At 54.4% G+C, this 22,708-nt stretch overlaps 1 protein-coding gene across 1 annotated transcript; it reads right to left on the bottom strand.

Moving 5' to 3' along the window:
• Positions 1–639: 639 nt before the first annotated feature.
• On the bottom strand, positions 640–21,302 carry LOC149767970 (uncharacterized). Its single transcript, XM_089929892.1, has 3 exons — positions 21,106–21,302; positions 20,557–21,024; positions 640–681 (listed from the first exon to the last, which is right to left on the bottom strand). The coding sequence occupies exons 1-3, from the start codon at positions 21,283–21,285 to the stop codon at positions 640–642; spliced, it is 690 nt and encodes a 229-aa protein (XP_089786018.1). The 5' UTR covers positions 21,286–21,302.
• Between the last annotated feature and the right edge of the window lie 1,406 nt (positions 21,303–22,708).

Raw genomic sequence — 22,708 nt, 5'->3', positions numbered from 1 at the left:
GATGCTATGCAGAGGTCCGACTCTGAGTTATGGCTTAATGCCATGAAATCCGAAATGGAGTCCATGGAAATCAATAGTGTATGGACACTAGTTGATCCACCCGAAGGGATAAAACCCATAGGGTGCAAATGGATCTTCAAAAGAAAGAGAGGCGCAGACGGAAAGGTGGAGACCTATAAATCCCGTCTGGTTGCCAAGAGATTTCGTCAATGTTATGGTATTGACTATGACGAGACTTTTTCTCCTATGGCAATGCTCAAATCTATTCGGATTTTGCTTGCTATAGCTGCATATCTGGATTATGAAATCTGGCAAATGGATGTGAAAACAGCTTTTCTAAATGGTGAGCTGGAAGAAGAGGTGTATATGATACAACCTGAGGGTTTCATTTCCACAGACGAGTCTAAGATATTAAAACTACAGAAGTCCATTTATGGACTTAAGCAAGCTTCTCGAAGTTGGAACAAACGTTTCGATAAAACAATCAAAATGTTTGGCTTCGTTAAGAACGAAGAAGAACCTTGTGTTTACAAGTGGGCAAATAATTCTGTGATTATATTTCTTGTCTTGTATGTGGATGATATTCTCTTAATTGGGAATGACATCCCTGCATTACAAAATATAAAACTCTGGCTATCATCACAGTTCTCCATGAAAGATTTGGGAGAAGCATCTTTCATCCTAAGGATAAAGATCTATAGAGATAGATCTAAGAGAATGCTTGGATTATCCCAATCCACGTACATTGATACGTTGCTAAAACGGTTTAGCATGGAGAATTCCAAGAAAGGCTATCTTCCGATAGGCCAAGGAATTTCCCTCTCTAAGAAAGATTGTCTGACAACTTCTGAAGAGAGAGTGCGTATGAGTAGAGTCCCATATGCTTCTGCAATTGGATCTATAATGTACGCCATGACATGTACAAGACCAGATGTTGCTTACTCACTAGCAGTAGCGAGTCGGTATCAATCTGATCCGGGTGAAAACCATTGGAAGGTGGTGAAAACCATCCTAAAGTATTTAGGAAATACTAAGGATCAATGGTTAATATATGGAGAATCTGATTTAAAACTTGTGGGGTTAACAGACTCTAGTTTTCAGTCAGATCATGATGACAGTAAGAGTATGTCAGGTTATGTGTTTACCCTTAATGGAGGAGCAATCTGCTGGAAAAGTTCCAAGCAGTATTCAGTAGCCGATTCAGTATGTGAAGCAGAATATATTGCTGCATCAGATGCCGCAAAGGAAGCTGTTTGGATAAAAAAGTTTATCAATGAACTTGGTGTGGTTCCCTCAATCAACGGTCCAGTTCTTTTGTACTGTGACAACACTGGAGCTATTGCACAAGCGAAGGAACCAAAGTCTCACCATAAGACCAAGCACATTTTGCGTCGCTACCACCTTGTACGAGAGATTGTGGAACGAGGTGACATCAATCTTCATAAGATCGATGGAAAGGAAAACTTAGCTGACCCATTCACTAAAGCCCTTGCTGTAAAGGAGTTCGATTATCACAAATCGAAGATGGGTATTAGATACTGTACAAATTGGCTTTAGTTCAAGTGGGAGTTGTTGGGAATTGTGTCCCAAAGCCAATTTTTATTGTAAGAATAATGTATATGTTTTATTTAATGAATAATAAAATCTATTCTGGCATTCTTTTCATCACAAGTGTTGCATCTTCAAATAGGAACTCCTGTGTATTGTGATGAAGTCCTTAGGACTAATTTAGTGGATAAAGGAGGTTTTATCATTTAGTCCTTAAATTGGTTCGCGACCAAATGACAAGCTATTAATTGGACAATAGCTATGTCAAGTATAGGTCGTTGTATGCCATTTAGTTGGTTGTCCTCTTAACCAAGGAGTGTGGAGACACTGGTATGGCATATAGGTGAGATGTAAGAGTACATCGTCGCTGAACAGTGACTCACCTGTTGAGCACTCCACTGTCAGGAGTTAGCTCACAAAGCATATGGGCATAAGTATCCCTTAGACCTGAGACTATCACGGTGACTTGCAAGCAACTCACTGTACTTTAGCACTGAACGATCTGAATTTCTAATTCAGATATTGAAAAGTTGCTGGGTGCAGTTAAGTACTCGCGAAGTCTGTGTATGAGTCAAGAAGGGATTGACCGCTCCAGATTTTAGGAATTGATGTTTCGCTGTGTTTCAATTTAGTAAAACATTGGCCAGGGTAAACCAAGTGATTGGTCACTTGAATTTAATTAATTAAAATACAATATGGATGACCGGACCAAAGTGTGACAGTTCACTTTAGGTCATCTTGAGCATCGTTGGTCAAAAGGATGAATTATGCGGTAACCATATGAATGGGTTCTTGAATGTTGCTTTGCATATTCGACCTATCCGGACATCGGGTATCATTGCTAGATGGTCACCTCGATTAGTACATGGAGTGGTTCATGTACTACCGGCTTAGTGTTCGAACCTATCGGAGTCACGCACATAAGTCAAGTTAAGTAGGAAGGACTTGATCCAATTTAATTGAGAATTAAATTGTGGGTCATTTGAGATTTGGTTTTGTCTATGTTCAGCTAGCACTGAACATGAGGTACATACTGAATTTCATGGATGTGTATTTAATTATGTCTATATTCTGGCTTAATCAAGTTTCAATTAATGTAATTGAAATTGATTTGGACTCATTTGTTGAGTTTGGTTTTGAATTGGATTCAAATGAATGTAATTGGGCTTAATGATGATTTTATTAGAATTTATTCCATATTTATTCTAGTCCAAGTGTGACTTGGATTGATCTGAAAATTGAACTAATTGGAGTTCACATGAATCAGATTCATGTGGAATTTTTTCGGATCCAAAATCTTTCAAATTGGTCTTCAATTTGGTTTAGAACCAATAATGGACCCAAGCCCATTTGATTCAGCCCATTTGAATTAACCCATTTAAGAAAAGTCAAATTTGATTTGGATATTTACTTGTTTGCCCCTCTAATTGAATGACACGTTTTTTTTTGTTGGTTCTGGTTTCTTCCTCGGTCCAGTGGACCAATTTTTTTCTGCAAATACTTCTCCCGTGGACCGCGTTACTTCTTCTTCTTCCGAACACATCGAAGGCCGCTTGATTTTCCCTCTTTCGGCTACCATTTGAAGATCCGAAGAGACGTGTCTCTTCGGTTTTGAAACCTCTTTAATATAGTACTGATTTAATTGAAATCAAATGGTTCAAAAAATTCAATAAAATCATGAAACGTTTGGCGTTCACTCTTCTCTTTTGGCGTTTTCTCTTTCCTGGTTCAGCCTTGTCTTTGCCTATATATAGGCTAGCTTTCTCTTCATTCATAGCTAGAGATTTTATTTGGGGAGAGGGGAGATTCATGATTTTTTGAGTAGCCTGTAAAAGAGAGAAAAAGGAAACGGAAAAAAAGAAGAAAAGAAAGAAAAAGAAAAAAAAAGGAAGAAAGAATTTTTGAAATTCTTTTCTTCCAGGGGTTTATTTGCAAAAGGGTTTTTGCACTATACAGACATCATCCTACCTTCCTGCATTTCTTGGCGTGCGTGTGAAGTAGAGGGTCCGTACATCCGGGCCTCGCATAGCACCAGATCCACCAGTACCAGATCCGGCACCAGATCCAGTTCCCGATCCAATACCAGATTTAGCATCCGATCCAGTATCTGATCCAGCACTTGGCCCTGTACCAGATTCTGTTCCAGAGTACCTCGACCATCTTCCGCTGCGGGATCGAGGTATGGTAAACATAATATAGTAATGTTATTTATTTATACCTGTTATAAATAAATAGATAAAATTTTAAAACTGATTTTCTGACCTGGCATCCGATTTTATCTGATTTTGCGGGATATTTTCTCTTCATACCTCTCCTGTGAGTTTTTGACATATCTAGAAGAAAATGGGATTCTCTTCCAATGGACTCCTCCTGGTACACCACAATATAATGGTGTGTTAGAAAGGAAAAATCGAACTCTGTTAGACATGGTTCGATCCATGATGGGGTTTGCTGATCTGCCCATATCCTTTTGGGGATATGCACTTGAGTCAGCCTGCTATATTCTAAATAAGGTTCCAAGTAAGTCTGTAAATAAAATACCACATGAGATGTGGACTGGACGTAAGCCGATGCTCTCTCACCTTAGGGTTTGGGGGTGTCCAGCGTACGTCAAACGTTTGAAGACAGACAAACTTGAACCCAAGTCTGACAAATGTTTCTTTGTTGGTTATTCTAAAGAAACTAAAGGATATTACTTCTACTTTGCTGAAGAACAAAAGTTGTTCATAAGCAATAGAGCTGTTTTCCTAGAGAAAGAATTTCTTAGTGAAGGAACTAAAAGCTCTAATGTTGAGCTTAGGAAAGTTCAACATGTAGAAGACCCGACACCATCCACTGAACCAATTGAGTCGGAGTTGATTAGATCTGTTGCTGGAAATTGGACCCGGGGGCCGCCGTGAAGCCGGGGAAGGAGGAGCTCCGCTGCTGTAGGAGGCGGGCGGCGGTGCGCCGGCTGGCTGCGTCCTCCGCCGCGGGGGGTGTGCAAGTCCTGCAAGGAAAACCGGTGGCCGGGCTCCCCGGCGCCGGCCCTCCGATGCTTAAGTCAGAGGGGGGCTTAACTTTGAAGAAGAGAGAGAGGATTGTATGTGGAAGTCCGAAATAATCCCCTTGGGAGGAAGAGGCCTCCTCCTTCTCAGAGGGAGAAGCTCCCCTTTTATAGGGAGGGTGGCCGGATTACCTGTGATGTGACTGGGCGAATTAATGAGTTACCGTCACTGTCAGGGAGCTGTCACGATTGATCGGACCCGTTGGGGTGGTTGAACCGCCGGCCGTGGTGGGCTTGGGGTCCGTAGATGACAAGTGCATTGATTGCTGAGTGAACCGGTGGTCAGAAAGAGCCGTACGCTTTGATGGTTCAGTGATCCGGAGATCATCTTGAGCCGTGTTCATTTAATGACTGAGTGCATTGGAGGCCTGAGGGGGTCTCATGCATTAATGATAGGGTGTGCCGAATGACTGCGGAGATCTTGTGCCTTAATGACTTGGGGATGGTGGCAGATTGAAGTGGAGTCATATATTTAGTTGTCAGATCCTTTGGAGGGTTAGGCGGAGATTGGATATTTGGCCAAGGCATGGGCTCGGCGGGGTTGCCTTTCTGGTCGGCGCTCTCTAGTCTCGGCCTTCTGTGCTCGGCCTTCTGTGCTCGGCAGCCTTTTGTGCTCGGCAGCCTGCTGTGCTCGGCGGCCTGCTGTGCTCGGCCTGCTGTGCTCGGCTCGCTGTGCTCGGCAGCCTGCCGTGCTCGGCTCGCTGTGCTCGGCTCGGCCTATGAGCTCGATCACTTAGAAGAGCCCGATCACTTGGATGAGCCGAAGAGCCCGATCACTTGGATGAGCTCGATCTTGCTGACAGATTTGGGTGCTATAATTGCATTTGTGGGGTGGTCCATTTTACCACCAACACTACCCCCCGACTTCCGAGTTCGAGCTGCTTTTTGGCTCGGACGAAGGAAGTAGTCCAGTCGTCGATCATCCTGTAATATAGCCAAATATGTATAAAGGTGTACGTGCCAAGTAGGATGTACCTCTCATGCAGTTGGAGTTAAGTGCTCCAGGTTGACTCAGCGGCCTTCTTTGGCTTGTCGTAGGAGGCGTCGAATGGCGTTGAAAGGCGTCGGATGGCGTTGAATGTCGTCGAATGGCGTCGAAATGTCGTCGTTGTCGTCGAATGGCGTCGAATGTCGTCGAATGTCGTCGAATGGCGTCGAATGTCGTCGAATGGCGTCGAATGTCGTCGAATGGCGTCGAGTGGCGTCGAGTGGCGTCGAGTGGCGTCGAGTGTCGTCGAGTGTCGTCGAGTGTCGTCGAGTGGCGTCGAGTGGCGTCGAATGGCGTCGAATGGCGTCGAATGTCGTCGAATGTCGTCGAATGTCGTCGAGTGGCGTCGAGTGGCGTCGAGTGGCGTCGAATGGCGTCGAGTGGCGTCGAATGGCGTCGAATGTCGTCGAATGGCGTCGAATGTCGTCGAATGTCGTCGAATGGCGTCGAATCGGCGTCCCGAGCTTAGCTAGAGCATCATTGGAGACGCATACAGGAGACGGACCTCGTCCGTTGGCGATCGTGCGCCCTATTCGGGGCGACGTTGGTCGTTTTTTTGGATTCTCCGACCTGAAAATAGATAAAATATTGAAATTATTTGAAGCCAAAGTGGCGTCCTGTACCTTTTGGAGATATTTTGATGACTCCCGAGCTCCAAAGTCCCTCAGGACTTGGCTCAGCACCGGCCTTCTTTGGCTCGATTTTCTGGGGGAGGTGTTCTGCATTCGGGCTTCGGAGCTTGGCAGCCTTCTGAGCTCGGCGGCCTTTGGTGCTCTGCCTTCCGAGCTCGGCGGCCTTCTGAGCTCGGCAGCCTTCTGGACCATGAAAGGATTTAGCTTCATAGTACTTTCTTGGGGTAGAATCTCCTATGAATCTAGCCAGAGGAGCGCTCATCCTTTAGAAGGCATACAACATAAGGTATCAGCCGAGCTTTCATGATGTACTAAAATCCTTTTTTAAAACCTTGCAATGATGAGGGAAATAGCTACAGCGTCGTCATAAAGAGGGCTCAACACCCTTTTGGTCTTCATCAGAAAAGGAGATGTGACTTTCACAGTGCACGGATGCTTTGAGGAAGCTCTTTTTTCCGAGCTCGGAGCTTCTGGTGCCTCTAGTTGCCCGCCCTCTGATGGTATTGATGATGCCCGTGAGAGGTCAGTGGTCATTCTGCTCCCTATGCGGCACTGGATTTTGTTCCTCGGGCTCTCTCCTGTAGGCATGATCACGGACAAAATAACTCAACCGACCTCAGCGGACAAGTGCCTCGATCTCATCACGAAGCTCTAGCAATCCTCCGTATCATGGCCGCGATCTCGGTGGAAGCGGCAGTACTTTTTCGAGTGCTTCCGCGACTCTGTCGGACGCATTCTCAATGGAGGTCGGAGGTAGCCCCGACCCTCAATCTCCATGAGGATTTCTGCTCGGGTGGATGTGAGAGGAGTGTACGTCTGAAATTTTTGGAGGGGAGACCCCGGGCGAGCTAGGCTCTTGGGCCAAGGAGGCTCTTTCTCATGCCAGGGGAATCTGCTACTTGGTTGGGAGTGCTCCTGGTGCTTCTTCTGCATCTTGGCAGGTCGTTCGGCTTCCTCCCGTCGAGAGGCCATGGCTTCCTCAGCCTTGGCGTACTTGCGAGCTCGGGTCAACATTTCGGTGAGGTCCGCAGGGAAGTTCTTCTCGATAGAGAAGAGGAACCTGTAAGACCGGGCTCCAGTCTTTAGTGCCGACATGGCGATTGACTGGTCCAGCTCCCGGACTTCCCATGTTGCGGCAGTAAACCGATCCAAGTACTCCTTGAAGGACTCTCCCTCCTCTTGTTTGATGTCAAGGAGGGAGTCCGACGTCCGCCGCTGGGGCTGGCTAGCGGCAAAATTACTGGCAAACTGCCTGCCGAGCTGCTCAAAGGAGGAGACAGTACTCGGCTTCAACCCGGTGAACCAAAGCCGGGCTGGTCCTCGGAGCGTTGCTGGAAAGGCTTTGCACATCATGGCCTCCGAGGCTCCTTGTAGGGCCATTAAGGCCCGATAACTTTCCAGGTGGTCAAGGGGGTCGGCCCTGCCGTTGTAAGGCTCCACCTGGGGCATCTTGAACCGCGGTGGGACTGGTTCGTCATCAATTTGCTGGGAGAAGGGGGACTTTGTGGTGAACTCAAAGTCACCATCATGTCCCGGTTTCCTTCCATGGAGTGCCTGGATCTGGCGCTCCAGCTCCTCGACCTTCTTGTCGAGTTCATCATTCTGGGGGATCGCTGCAGCGGTCCGTTCTGGTGCAAGTTGCCCTGGAACTGACTCGACCTCTGAGGGTTGGGGCCTGCCACCAGGGCCTCTAGCTGGGTGTTCTCTCCAGAGGGAGGCCTGGACTTGAGAGTCCTGACCTCGAAAGGGAAGTCCGCTTGTAGGAGGCTCCGGTTGAACTGGAGCCGGGGGAGGCGGTGCTGCTGGAATGCCCCTGGGCTGCAAGCTTTGGACGGCGGTAGCCAACGCCTGCACTTGCTGTACCAGGGCATCAAATTGTTTCGGTTGAACTTGAGGTGCTGGCTCAACCGGGGGTGGTGAGTTCCGAACGGAGCATTCTGGGCTTGGTGGAGGACGTCGAGAGGCGTTGGAAGCCCCTTTGCTTCTTAGCTTCATGGCAGCGAACTCGGTCCCTTCCTCTAGCGCCAACTGTTGCTGGAAATTGGACCCGGGGGCCGCCGTGAAGCCGGGGAAGGAGGAGCTCCGCTGCTGTAGGAGGCGGGCGGCGGTGCGCCGGCTGGCTGCGTCCTCCGCCGCGGGGGGTGTGCAAGTCCTGCAAGGAAAACCGGTGGCCGGGCTCCCCGGCGCCGGCCCTCCGATGCTTAAGTCAGAGGGGGGCTTAACTTTGAAGAAGAGAGAGAGGATTGTATGTGGAAGTCCGAAATAATCCCCTTGGGAGGAAGAGGCCTCCTCCTTCTCAGAGGGAGAAGCTCCCCTTTTATAGGAAGGGTGGCCGGATTACCTGTGATGTGACTGGGCGAATTAATGAGTTACCGTCACTGTCAGGGAGCTGTCACGATTGATCGGACCCGTTGGGGTGGTTGAACCGCCGGCCGTGGTGGGCTTGGGGTCCGTAGATGACAAGTGCATTGATTGCTGAGTGAACCGGTGGTCAGAAAGAGCCGTACGCTTTGATGGTTCAGTGATCCGGAGATCATCTTGAGCCGTGTTCATTTAATGACTGAGTGCATTGGAGGCCTGAGGGGGTCTCATGCATTAATGATAGGGTGTGCCGAATGCCTGCGGAGATCTTGTGCCTTAATGACTTGGGGATGGTGGCAGATTGAAGTGGAGTCATATATTTAGTTGTCAGATCCTTTGGAGGGTTAGGCGGAGATTGGATATTTGGCCAAGGCATGGGCTCGGCGGGGTTGCCTTTCTAGTCGGCGCTCTCTAGTCTCGGCCTTCTGTGCTCGGCCTTCTGTGCTCGGCAGCCTTTTGTGCTCGGCAGCCTGCTGTGCTCGGCCTGCTGTGCTCGGCTCGCTGTGCTCGGCTCGCTGTGCTCGGCAGCCTGCCGTGCTCGGCTCGCCGTGCTCGGCTCGCTGTGCTCGGCTCACTGTGCTCGGCTCGGCCTATGAGCTCGATCACTTAGAAGAGCCCGATCACTTGGATGAGCCGAAGAGCCCGATCACTTGGATGAGCTCGATCTTGCTGACGGATTTGGGTGCTATAATTGCATTTGTGGGGTGGTCCATTTTACCACCAAGATCAAATCCAGAACCCATCTTAGATGCACCATTAAGGCGATCAGGTAGAGTACCACGTCAGCCGGACAGATACTACGGTTTCTTGGTCCAGGATGGGGATCCTATTGAACTTGATGAAAACGATGAGGATCCGATCACATATATGGATGCAATGCAGAGGTATGACTCTAATAAATGGCTTGGAGCCATGCAATCCGAAATGGAATTCATGAAGGTCAATGATGTATGGACATTAGTTGACCCATCCGAAGGAATTAAACCCATAGGGTGTAAGTGGATATTCAAAAGAAAATGGGGCGCAGACGGAAAGGTAGAGACCTATAAAGTCCATCTGGTTGCTAAAGGATATCGTCAACGTTATGGTATTGACTATGATGAGATATTTTCTCCTATAGCAATGCTCAACTCCATTCGGATTGTGCTTGCGATAGCAGCACATTTAGACTATGAAATCTGGCAAATGGATGTAAAAGATTTGGGAGAAGCATCTTACATCCTAGGGATGAGATCTATAGAGATAGATCTAAAAGATTGCTTGGATTATCCCAATCCACATACATTGATACTATACTGAAGAAGTTCAGTATGATTAATTCCAAGAAAGGTTATCTTCCGATGGGCCATGGAATTAACCTCTCTAAAAGGGATTGTCCGACAACCCCTCAAGAAAGAGAGAGTATGGATAGAATTTCATATGCTTCGGCAGTGGAATCTATAATGTATGCCATGACATGTACTAGACCAGACATGGCATACTCACTAGGAGTAGTGAGCAGATACCAGTCTGATTCAGGTAGCAATCATTGGAAGGTTGTGAAAACCATTCTTAAGTATTTGAGAAATACTAAAGATCAGTGGCTTGTCTATGGTGATTCTGACTTAAAACTTGAAGGATATACCGATTCAAGTTTTCAGTCGATCAAGATGATAGCAAGAGCGTATCGGGATATATCTTTACTCTTAAGGATGGGGCCATCTGCTGGAAGAGTTCCAAGCAGCATACAGTGGTAGATTCTACATGTGAAGCAGAATACATCGCAGCATCTGATGCAGCCAAGGAAGCCGTATGGTTGCGCAAGTTCATCACCGAGCTGGGAGTGGCACCTTCCATTGATGGTCCAGTTTCAATATTTTGTGATAACACTGGAGCCATAGCTCAGGCAAAGGAACCTAAAGCACATCAGCGGACCAAGCATATTCTGCGACGCTATCACCTGGTTCGAAAGATTATAGAACGAGGTGATATTGATCTTCAGAAGATTGATACAAAAGAAAATCTGGCTGACCCATTTACCAAAGTTCTCGGCATCAAAGAGTTCAACAAACACAAGTCGAAGATGGGTATTAGATACTGTGCCGATTGGCTTTAGGCTAAGTGGGAGTTGTTGGGAATTGTATCCTAAATGTCAATCGTCAGCATATTGATGATTGAATTTTGTAAATGAATTGATAAATTAATAAAGTGTTATTTGGCATAATTCATCATTTCATCTTCAAATGAACTCTTATATGATGAAGTCCTTAGGACTTATGTTATGATAAAGGAGGATTTATCTTTGAGTCCTTAAACTTGTTCGCGACCAAATGATATGTTGTTACTAGGACGACAACATTATCGAGATTAGGTTGTTGTGTGATATATACTGTTACGGGGGAACTTAGCCACCATGCCCCACGTGACCGGCACGCGCGCCCGGAAAGACTACGGCTGCCCCTTGATCCAGCAATCCGACCTCGGGTCGGATATCTTCGGCTCCGCAGCCCGACTCCGAGTCGGCTGCCCCTTGATCCAGCAATCCGACCTTGGGTCGGATATCTTCGGCTCCGCAGCCCGACCCCGAGTCGGCTGCCCCTTGATCCAGCAATCCGACCTCGGGTCGGATATCTTCGGCTCCGCAGCCCGACCCCGAGTCGGCTGCCCCTTGATCCAGCAATCCGACCCCGAGTCGGCAATCTCTGATAACAACAGACTGTTCCCCTGAGGCACGCCGCGGCCCCCTGCTCCACTACTCCCTGCAACGGCCGTATCCGACGCTGTTTCACAATCCCCTGTAACAGCCGTACAAAGCGGAACTCCACTACGCCCTGCCATAGCCGTACCCAGCGCTGCCCCACGACGCCCTGTAACGGCCATGTCAGGGGCAACCCCATCGCGCCACACGATGACCAATCTCCAAAAGAACCCCCCAGCCTGGTATATATGCGGCTGGGGGGGAAGGGGGAGGGTAAGCAAGATTTTTCAGAGTATCATCTTACCTGCTACCTCTCCTTCTCCTTCGATCTTCCCTAACTTGATCGTCGGAGGGCCCCCACTACCCCGGTGGTGGTGCGAGGCTTGCCTGCAGGTTTCCCGGCGGAAGGTGGAGCGCAACCGAAGCAATTCCAAGGGAACCCCGTTCACACCGCTGTGCCAATCGTTCTCGGTTTGGATCCCCAGCAATAGTTGGCGCTAGAGGAAGGGCCCGGATCTCAGAGCGATCGTAATGGCACGGCGAGGTGGTCGTGGAGCTTCCAATGCTTCCGGTCGTGGGGCCTCTCACGCCTCTGGCCGGAAGGCCGCTGCATCTCCAACACACTCTCAGCAACACTCCACCTCCCCACCGCCCGTTCAGACGGTCGAAGCCGCCCAGTTCGACCAACTAACCCAGCAGGTTCGCACCCTCGCGGAGGCGGTGCAGAATCTGCAGGGTGCGATTTCCCGGGCGCCGCAGCGGGCTCAGGAGCCGCCACGGCCTGAGCATTCGCCTGTCCTCCTCAACCCGCGCTCCTTCCTCTCCCATGGGGATGAGCGCCGGCGCGAGGAGGATTCTCGAGCACGCTCCATTCTGCCGGGACCCTCCCACCGGAGCCGCGCGGGGTCCGAGAGGCGGGCCCGGGCGCGTTCCCAGACCCCCCAATCCTCGAGGAACCCGCGCTCCAGTCGGTCCCCCTCTCGCCGCTCCTTGTCTCCCACCCACCGGTCGCGCTCCCTGGACCGGCGGGTGGACGATCTCCACCGACAACTCCAGGTCCTGAAGGGCCATTCCAAAGATCCCTTCGCCGACTTAGAGATCTCCTCCCAGCCGGCGCTTGCCTCGAGGATCCTGCGGACCCCGAATCCACCGGGGTTCAAAATACCGGCGATCGAACCCTATGACGGGGCGGCGGACCCGCGGGATCACGTCGAGAGTTTCAGGACCCTTATGCTCCTCCACGGAGCATCAGATCCCCTTCTCTGCAAGGCTTTCCCGGCAACCCTCCGTGGCCCGGCGAGGGCATGGTTCGCCGGGCTGGAGGCTGACTCAATCCGGTCCTTCGACCAGTTCACTCGCCTCTTCGTCACTCATTTCGCCGTCAGTAGCCGGCGGCGACTGGTCTCCGACTCCCTCTTTGATGTCCGGCAAAACGAGGGAGAAAGCCTGCGGGATTATCTTACCCGCTTCAACAGGGCTACGCTGGAGGTCCGGAGCCTGAGTCAGGAGGTAGCTCTTTCAGCCCTGAAGCGTGGCTTCCGGAAGGGCAGACTCACCTTCTCCCTGGACAAACGCCTGCCGCGGAGCTTCCCAGAGCTGTTGTCCCGGGCGAACCAGTATGCGGACGCCGAGGAGGCGGCCACCCACCGGAGCAAGGAGGCCGCCGAGATCCCTCCAAAGCTTGGGAAGAAAAGGCGGAAAGAGGCACGCCAGAGGAGGAGCCCGATGCCCCAGCGTCGGCGCAGAAGCCCGTCACCAGCGAAGAACCACGGCGCCCCACGCCCTCGTTCTCCGCCCCGACGTTTCAACCGGTACACCCCTCTCCTGACTCCCCGGGCCAAGATCCTTATGGAGATCAAGGGGCGGGAGGACCTCCCGGCCCCGAGACAGATGCGGAAGATCCTTGGGAAGAGGCCCTCCCGGGCGTACTGTGAGTACCACCGAGACCACGGCCACGACACGGAAGACTGCTTCCAGCTTCGGGACGAGATCGAGGCTCTCATCCGCCGGGGGCGTCTCGGTCGATATGTGAGCGACCGACGTCCCCCCGCAGACCCGCGTCCGGCCGACCCGGCTCCTCCGGGGCCTCGGGAGCAGAATCGACCCGTTGCGGGCGTGATCCACACTATCACTGGGGGCTGCCCCCGACCCGTGAGGAACGCAGGGGGCTCGACGGAGGCGTCGGGGGCGGCCGTCGCAAAGAGGCAGAGGGTCGGCAACGTAATCACTTTTTGTGATGAGGATGTAAAGGGGGTTCAGACCCCCCACGATGACGCCATGGTAATCTCCCTCACCATGGCAAACTATGATGTAAGGCGTGTTCTTGTGGATAGTGGAAGCTCAGCTGATATCTTATTTTACGAGGCCTTCCAAAAGCTGGGCTTGTCCAGACAATTGTTGCACAAAATGTCCACCCCCCTCGTAGGATTCACCGGTGACGCTGTCCCGGTGGAAGGTGTCGTTGAGCTGCCTGTGACTGCGGGCGTCGCACCCGCAGAAGCCACGGTGCGACTCAGGTTCTTGGTCGTCCGTGTTCCCTCGGCTTACAACGCTATCCTCGGACGACCCGGGCTGAACGCCCTTCGTGCGGTGGTCTCCACGTACCACTTGCTCATGCGGTTCCCCACGACGGTCGGGATCGGGGAGGTCCGAGGTGACCAACCGACCGCACGGCAATGTTTCTTAGCGACCCTCAAAGGGAAGAAGTCCGCAGAAGCCCTAAGCGTCGAGTCCCTTGATGCCAGAGACGAGGTGGCCTTGCGGCAGGGGGAGCCGGCCGAGGGTGTGGTCGAAGTTCCCCTCGAGGAAGGCCGCCGGGACCGGGCGGTCCGGGTCGGCGCCAATCTCGACCCGGGAGCTCGGGCCCGGTTGGTGGAATTCCTCCGAGCCAATGCCGATGTATTTGCCTGGTCGGCGGCCGATGTACCTGGGATCGACCCGGAGGTCATCTCTCACGCCCTCAACGTCGACCCGACCCACCGGCCAGTGAAGCAGAAGAAGAGACACTGTGCCCCGGATCGGATCCGGGTGATCGACCAGGAGGTAGACAAACTCTTGGAGGCAGGATTCATAAGGGAGGTGAGTTACCCCGAGTGGCTGGCAAATGTCGTACTTGTCCGGAAGGCAAGCGGGAAGTGGAGGATGTGCGTCGACTATACCGACCTAAACAAGGCGTGCCCCAAGGATAGCTTTCCGCTTCCGCGGATAGACCAACTGGTCGACGCGACTTCCGAACATCAGCTGCTGTCTTTCATGGACGCCTTCTCCGGTTACAACCAGATAATGATGGCCCCACAGGACGAGGAGAAAACTGCCTTTCTAACAGACCGGGGGCTGTACTGCTACAAGGTAATGCCCTTCGGTCTGAAGAATGCTGGCGCCACTTACTAGCGCCTCGTCAACAAAATCTTCAAAGAGCAAATCGGCCGGAATATGGAGGTGTACGTGGACGATATGCTGGTGAAAAGCCGCCAGGCAGACCAGCACATCGTGGATCTGGAGGAGACTTTCACCACCTTGCGGAAGTTTCGCATGAAGCTGAACCCAGCGAAGTGCGCCTTTGGCGCTTCGGCCGGGAGGTTCCTCGGTTTCATTGTCAACCAGCGGGGTATCGAAGCCAACCCGGACAAAATCAAGGCCATCCAAAGTATGTCCCCTCCGACCAAAGTGAAGGAGATTCAGGAGCTCGCTGGAAGGGTCGCCGCGCTCGGACGATTTGTGGCAAAATCGGCCGAACGCTGCCAACCATTCTTCAAGGTGTTAAAAAGTCCGAAAGACTTCCTCTGGACGGCCGAATGTCAAGCAGCATTCGACCAGCTCAAGGAATACCTGGCGTCTCCTCCCCTGCTGTCCAAGCCGCAAGAAGGGGAGATGCTCTACCTCTATCTGGCGGTCTCCCCAACCGCGGTCAGTGCGGTGCTGGTTCGGGAAGAGGCAAAGCTCCAGAAGCCCGTGTACTACATCAGCCGGGTCCTACGGGATGCCGAGGTGCGGTATACGAAGGCTGAAAAGATCGCCTTCGCGCTGCTGACCGCGACCAGGAGGCTGCGCCCCTATTTCCAGGCCCATTCTGTCACCCTCTTAACTGATCAACCACTACGACAGATGCTCAGCAACCCCGAAAATGCGGGACGGCTGGTGAAGTGGGCAATAGAACTCGGTGAGTTCGACATCCGCTACCAGCCTCGGCCCGCCATCAAGGCCCAGGTGCTCGTGGACTTCCTCGCTGAGTGCACGGTGCAGGTGGCGGAACCTAGACCGCCGGAAACGCCCAGCCTCGACCTCCCGACCTGGACGCTTCACATCGATGGGTCGTCGAACCCCGAGGGTGGAGGGGCCGGGCTGGTCCTTACCAGTCCTGATGGAGTGATAGCCGAGTATGCCTTGAGGTTTGGATTTCCAGTGACCAACAACGAGGCGGAGTACGAGGCCCTAGTCGCGGGACTCAAACTCGCCGGGGAGCTCGGCATCCGGCGTTTGAAGGTCTTCACCGACTCCCAGCTGGTGGTCGGGCAGGTCCGTGGGGAGTTCGAGGCCCGGAGCCCGACCATGCAGAACTACGTCCGGAAGGTGCAAGCACTCATTTCCGACCTCGGCAGCGTCGACCTCCAGCAGGTCCCCAGAAGCGAAAATGCCAGGGCCGACAGGTTGTCCTGCTTGGTGGGCGCAGAGGCGCGCAACCTGTCGAGGGCAATCTACCTGGAGACCCTGGATGCCCCGAGCATCGGCGAGGCTGGGGCGGTGATGGCGATTGACCCGGAGCCGTCTTGGATGGACCCGCTCGTCGCCTACCTCGCCGAAGGGATCCTCCCTGAAGACGAAGATCAAGCTCGGCGACTTGTCAGGAAGTCCGCCCACTACGTACTCTATGAAGGGAGGCTGTATCGGACCTCGTTCACCGCCCCCCTCTTAAGGTGCCTCCGCCCCTTGGAGGCGGCCTACGTCCTCGGCGAAGTCCACGAGGGCGTCTGCGGATCGCACTCGGGGGCTAGGTCCTTGGCGCACAAGATCATGAGGCAAGGCTATTATTGGCCTACCTTGTTGGAGGACTCAAAGGATCACGTACGGAAATGCGACGCCTGCCAGCGCCACGCCAACGTCCAGAGAGTCCCTTCTGTCCCCTTGGCACCAATCACCGCACCCTGGCCCTTCTCATAGTGGGGAATGGATATCCTCGGACCGTTCCCCGTCGCTTCCGCCCAGCGAAAATTCTTGATTGTTGCAATCGACTACTTCACCAAGTGGGTGGAGGCGGAGCCGCTGGCCACTATCACGGAGGCGCAAGTCCGGAAGTTCGTAAAGAAAAACATCATTGTCCGATTTGGGGTACCCCGGGTCCTCATCTCGGATAATGGTCGACAGTTCGACAACAAGCATTTCCGTGACTTCTGCGAGGAGTTCGGGATCGAGCATCGGTTCACATCTGTGTCGCATCCCCAAACCAACGGTGAGGCCGAAGTGACAAATCGGACAATCCTCCAAGGAATTAAGGCGCGAATCGGTCGGACGAGGCAAGCTTGGGTCGAAGAACTCGAGAACGTCCTTTGGGCGTATCGGACCACGCATCGGACCCCTACCGGGGAGACGCCTTTCGGCCTAACCTATGGCACGGAAGCGGTCGTCCCCGTGGAGCTCGGACTGCCCTCGCCCCGGGTGGCCGCGCACCGACCCGAGGCCAATTCGGAGCAGCTCCGATGGAACCTGGACCTCTTGGAGGAAGCGAGGAAAATGGCGCAGGTCCGGATGGCGATGTATCAGCGGAGGGTGGCCCGGTATTATAACTCCAAGGTCCGACCAAAACTTTTCAGAATCGGAGATCTGGTGCTAAGGCGGGCCAAAGCATCTTAGCCCGCGGAAGGTGGGAAGCTGGCGCCAAATTGGGAAGGCCCGTATAGGGTTCGCTGGGTAAACCGACCTGGCTCCTACCAGTTGGAGGCACTAGATGGTCGAGAAATTCCAAGGAGCTGGAATTCCGCTAACCTGCGGGTATATTACCAGTAGAAAGACAAAGCCAGAAAGACAGCTCAAAAAATATATAGTTCTTTTTATTTCAATAATTCCTGGTTACAATGGCGTGTTCGTGTGATTACAAAGAATTCCCAGAGGGGGATTGGGGAGTAAAGAAACTAAGGAAGAGGTGGGGACTCCGTGGAGCTGAAGATCTGGGATCCCGAACCCTCCGCCCGAAGCAGCTGCAATCCCACTGGCCGTGGGGGCTTCCCCCCGGAGGCGCCATCGACGCCTCACGCAAAAGACGAAGAGCCGGCGCGGACGAAGAAGAAGTTCACACTGCTTCTAGAGGAACGCCACCTCCAAGGGATATTCCGGTCCTCCCTAGGAGAAGGGAAGGAAAGGAATATAAGGGAGAAGAGCGCGAGGAGGCGTGATCCCAGATGAAACGCCTAGAACGGAGTTCCACCGGGGAGAATCCTCCCGTTGATCCCAGATGAAGCGGCTAGTTGGTGGAAGTCGCGAGGGGCGCGCCTCCCGTTCCTCCGGCTGGGATTTCCCAGCCACGCGCCGGAGAGGAGGTCCACGATCCATGGCAACCTGAACAGCTCCGGCTTGGCAGGCTCCACCGCACCTGCGCTTATATTTATAGCCAAACTGTGGCCCCCCGGTCGTTCCGATGCGGGTGGCTCCAATAAATGCGGGCACATCGAATCCGGAGCCGTTCCGGCTCTCGAGGTTTATCCCCCCATGATCTGCTAGGCATCATTCTCCTTAATTGCATTCTTCGTGCAGGACACTCCGGACGGCGTGTATCCCGCGGCCCACGTATCTCCGCACGCGCCCAGGCCGCATCTGCCTCGAAGAACGCACGTATCGCGGCCGCTTAACTGGCACTCCTCGCAAGCAGCAACTGGCCGGTCCGATTTCCCAGGTAATGCCTCAATTAGCATTTAATGGCCTTCTAGTGTTCCCCAGGCGACGCTTCGAGAGGGGGAGAAACACGATCGCAGCTGGCCACGGAGAAACCCCGTCGAGCGGCAAGTGACAGGCGCGTGGCCAACGAGCGGAATTCCCCGAGGCTCGGCCCTCGGATGCCAGGCTAACCCGGTGATCATCCCGGGAGCAGACTAGCCTGAAGCCTCGACCGGTCGCCTCGGCTTGCGCCAGCCTTGGCCGACCAACGAGCGGAATTCCCCGAGGCTCGGCCCTCGGATGCCAGGTTAACCCGATGATCATCCCGGGAGCAGACTAGCCTGAAGCCCCGACCGGTCGCCTCGGCTTGCACCAGCCTTGGCCGACCAACGAGCGGAATTCCCCGAGGCTCGGCCCTCGGATGCCAGGCTAACCCGATGATCATCCCGGGAGCAGACTAGCCTGAAGCCCCGACCGGTCGCCTCGACTTGCGCCAGCCTTGGCCGACCAACGAGCGGAATTCCCCGAGGCTCGGCCCTCGGATGCCAGGCTAACCCGATGATCATCCCGGGAGCAGACTAGCCTGAAGCCCCGACCGGTCGCCTCGGCTTGCGCCAGCCTTGGCCGACCAACGAGCGGAATTCTCCGAGGCTCGGCCTTCGGATGCCAGGCTAACCCGATGATCATCCCGGGAGCAGACTAGCCTGAAGCCCCAACCGGTCGCCTCGGCTTGCGCCAGCCTTGGCCGACCAACGAGCGGAATTCTCCGAGGCTCGGCCCTCGGATGCCAGGCTAATCCGATGATCATCCCGGGAGCAGACTAGCCTGAAGCCCCGACCGGTCGCCTCGGCTTGCGCCAGCCTTGGCCGACCAACGAGCGGAATTCCCCAAGGCTCGGCCCTCGGATGCCAGGCTAACCCGATGATCATCCCGGGAGTAGACTAGCCTGAAGCCCCGACCGGTCGCCTCGGCTTGCGCCAGCCTTGGCCGACCAACGAGCGGAATTCCCCGAGGCTCGGCCCTCGGATGCCAGGCTAACCCAATGATCATCCCGGGAGCAGACTAGCCTGAAGCCCCGACCGGTCGCCTCGGCTTGCGCCAGCCTTGGCCGACCAACGAGCAGAATTCCCCGAGGCTCGGCCCTCGGATGCCAGGCTAACCCGATGATCATCCCGGGAGCAGACTAGCCTGAAGCCCCGACCGGTCGCCTCGGCTTGCGCCAGCCTTGGCCGACCAACGAGCGGAATTCCCCGAGGCTCGGCCCTCGGATGCCAGGCTAACCCGATGATCATCCCGGGAGCAGACTAGCCTGAAGCCCCGACCGGTCGCCTTGGCTTGCGCCAGCCTTGGCCGACCAGCGGAAGAATTTTCTGAGGCCCAACCCTCGGATGCCTGGCCTAGTGCCGGAAGAATTTCCTGAGGTCCAACCCTCGGATGCCTGGCCTAGCGCCGGAAGAATTTCCTGAGGCCTAACCCTCGGATGCCTGGCCTAGCGCCGGAAGAATTTCCTGAGGCCTAACCCTCGGATGCCTGGCCTAGCGCCGGAAGAATTTCCTGAGGCCTAACCCTCGGATGCTTGGCCTAGCGCCGGAAGAATTTCCTGAGGCCGAACCCTCGGATGCCTGGCCTAGCGCCAGAAGAATTTCCTGAGGCCTAACCCTCAGATGCCTGGCCTAGCGCCGGAAGAATTTTCTGAGGCCTAACCCTCGGATGCCTGGCCTAGCGCCGGAAGAATTTCCTGAGGCCTAACCCTCGGATGCCTGGCCTAGCGCCGGAAGAATTTCCTGAGGCCCAACCCTCGGATGCCTGGCCTAGCGCCGGAAGAATTTCCTGAGGCCTAACCCTCGGATGCCTGGCCTAGCGCCGGAAGAACTTCAAGAGTCAGGAGTCGGTGAGACACTACCAAGAGTTAAGAAGAGGAAGGACGAAAGTGAAATGAGGAAACACTCTGTTTGCATTAACTTTCGTTGCATCAGGGCCGAGACCCATACAACATGGCAAAATGCCAACATACAAAGAAAAGAACAAAGAAAAGTACAGAGAGTCAGTTTGGAGGAACCCCTGAGTCGGGAACGGCGAGCACGTCCACGAAGGGTGGGGAGATGGTTGGAGAATCGGCAGGCAATGGCATCGGAGGGGAGTCGAGGAGGGAGACCCCACTCAGGTCAATTCCGGGGTATTTAGCGGACACCCTTGCCAGGCCTTCATCGAAGCCTAAGGCAAAGGAGTCGGACCCCGCGTCCGACATGTCACGGATGAACTCGGCGGACTGACGATAGGCCTGTACCGCCTGACGCCCGATCTCCGCGCTCTTCTCGACCAGCGCAGCCTCCGCTCGCTCCGTAATCTGAGCTTTCGCTTCCATGACCTTCGCCACAATCCGGTCGTCCGCCTCGGAGGAGACCCTCAGCAGATCGGCCCGAGCCTCCATGTGCCTCGCCTCGGCAGCGACGCGAGCAGCCTCAGCCTCCTCCAGGTGCGAATGAAGCTCCTGGTTGCTCGCACGAGTCCCCTCCAAGGCGGACTCCAATTCGGCCAGCTTGGCTTCAAGAGATCGGGTTCGGTTGCGGGCATTGTCGGCCGACTGCTGGGCCTTCTCCCACCTCTCCCGAAAGTCGGCAGCCTTCCGGGACTGCTTTTCGGCCCGCTCCTCCGCCTTCCTGATCTCGCTTTCGAGACCCGAGGCAACCTTGAGTTGCTCCTGAGCATCCAACAGTTGCCTCTCGAGGACGGCGAAGCCGAGTGCCCGCTCTTCGGCCACCTGGAGCCTCGTTTCGAGGTCCCTGGTCGTCCTCCCCGCCGCAGCCTGGCCTCCCTCCTCTACAGCTTTCAGTCGGCTCTCGGTCCTCGCCAGAAGCCTCGCCTGTTCCTCGTGGCTCTCCTCCAGGCGGATCATGTACTGGGCGAGCTAAGAGATAGGAAAAATGAGAGCGTCAGACGGGGATCAACAAAGCCTATAAACGACGAAAGCGACCAAAAGAACACTCACCGACATGAGACAGACGCAGCTGGCAGCTCCGACTTCAGGGATGCTCATCTGCCGGACCTGCCTACGGTCCCTCTCCAGCAGCACCGTCTCGACGAGGTTTCGGGCGCCGGCGAAAGTGAAGGCCGACCCCGACTTCGCCCCGGAGCCGGACGGTGGTTCTGCGGCCTTACCCTTACCCATCGCTTGGGAGAGAGTCATGCCAACCGTGCGCGGGGCAGGGGCCGACTGGGAGAGGTCCCGCTCGGCCGGGGCCTCGGCGCGCCCCCCCTTCTCGTATCATCCGAAGCCGACCGAGTCGAAGATCGGGCTGGGGACCGACTGCGTCCGACCCGGCCGCCCCGGGCGCGCTCGGATGACACCTCTGGAAAAACGATAGTCTCATCACCGGAGGGCTGATACGGCGTCAACTGTCGGTCCGAGCCCGCGGCGTCCCCCTGATCGATGGGCCCGGACCCGTCTGTCGGCGTCGGAGTCACCTGCTGGCGGGGCTTCTTCGCCGGTGGGACCCCGCTCGGAGGAGTCCGTTTCTTCCTCCAGACCGCTTCCAGTAGGGACGCCCTACTAACAGCTATTGCCTTGTCCGACTGCATGATGTCGTCGATTTCTGTAAAAAGGACGAGATGGTTAGAAACTAAGAAACCGATGGAAAGAAGAAAGGAAAGAGGAGAAAAGAGCTAAAAAAGAAGAAGTGGTGGCGGGCTCACGGTCGGCGGGGACCGAGCTCAGACCGACGTTCACCAAGGCATCCTCGGAAATAAGGCTAGCCACCGGGGGGAGCCGGCCCTCGGCAACCAACCCCCTCAAGACGGCAACGCCATCGGACTCCTCCCTCGACAACCTCGATAGGCCGATCGGGGACTTCATCGGCGTCTCCCAGGTTGTCCCGATTTCCCAAGAGGGATCTATGTCGATGAAAAAGAAACGCTCCTTCCAGCCATGAATGGAGGAAGGAGCCTCCTTGACGAGGCCGCACCCTCGCCGCGCCGCAAAGCACCACCACCCTCTGTCCCGGGGGTGGCCGTTCAGGCCATAGCATTCCCAAAAGACGTTCAGGGTGGCGGGAACCTCGTGCATGCGGCAGAGAACCTGGAAGGCCGTCAGGGTACGCCATGAGTTCGGCACCAGTTGCATCGGCGCCACTCTTAAACCTCGAAGCACCTGCACGACTAAGTCCGAGAGGGGAAGGCGGAACCCAGCCCGAAGGATGTCCTCATTGATGGCGACCTTCCCTGGAGGAGGATGGGACATCCTCTCCTCAGGCCCCGGGAGCGTAACGTTGCAGGTTTCGGGAAGGTGGTACCGGGCCACGAACCTATCTAGGTCTTCGGGGACCAGCTCCGACTGAATGCGGTCTGCTCTTACTTCGTCCATCCCTAACGGCCAGTGAATCTACGGTCAGGACGGGGTCAAGAGGGGAGAAGGGACCGGAACGACTGGGGTACACTAATACGAAAGGAGAAAGTACGGAGGGCCCTAAATTGCAGAGTGGGGCAACTCACCGGAAGGGAAGGAAGAACGGCTCCGAGAGCGCCAAAGAAGGAGCGAACGAACAGCCCGACGGCAATGGCAGCAGCACAAGGGAGAAACTCGAGGATGCCTGTGA

The sequence above is a fragment of the Phoenix dactylifera genome, chromosome 3 (assembly GCF_051530095.1).
Source record: "Phoenix dactylifera cultivar Ajwa chromosome 3, Ajwa_hap1_PhDact_Kaust_v1.1, whole genome shotgun sequence".
NCBI classification, from domain to species: Eukaryota; Viridiplantae; Streptophyta; class Magnoliopsida; order Arecales; family Arecaceae; genus Phoenix; species Phoenix dactylifera.
Note: the sequence above shows the minus strand (reverse complement) of the source record. Positions and strands in the feature narration are given on the sequence as shown.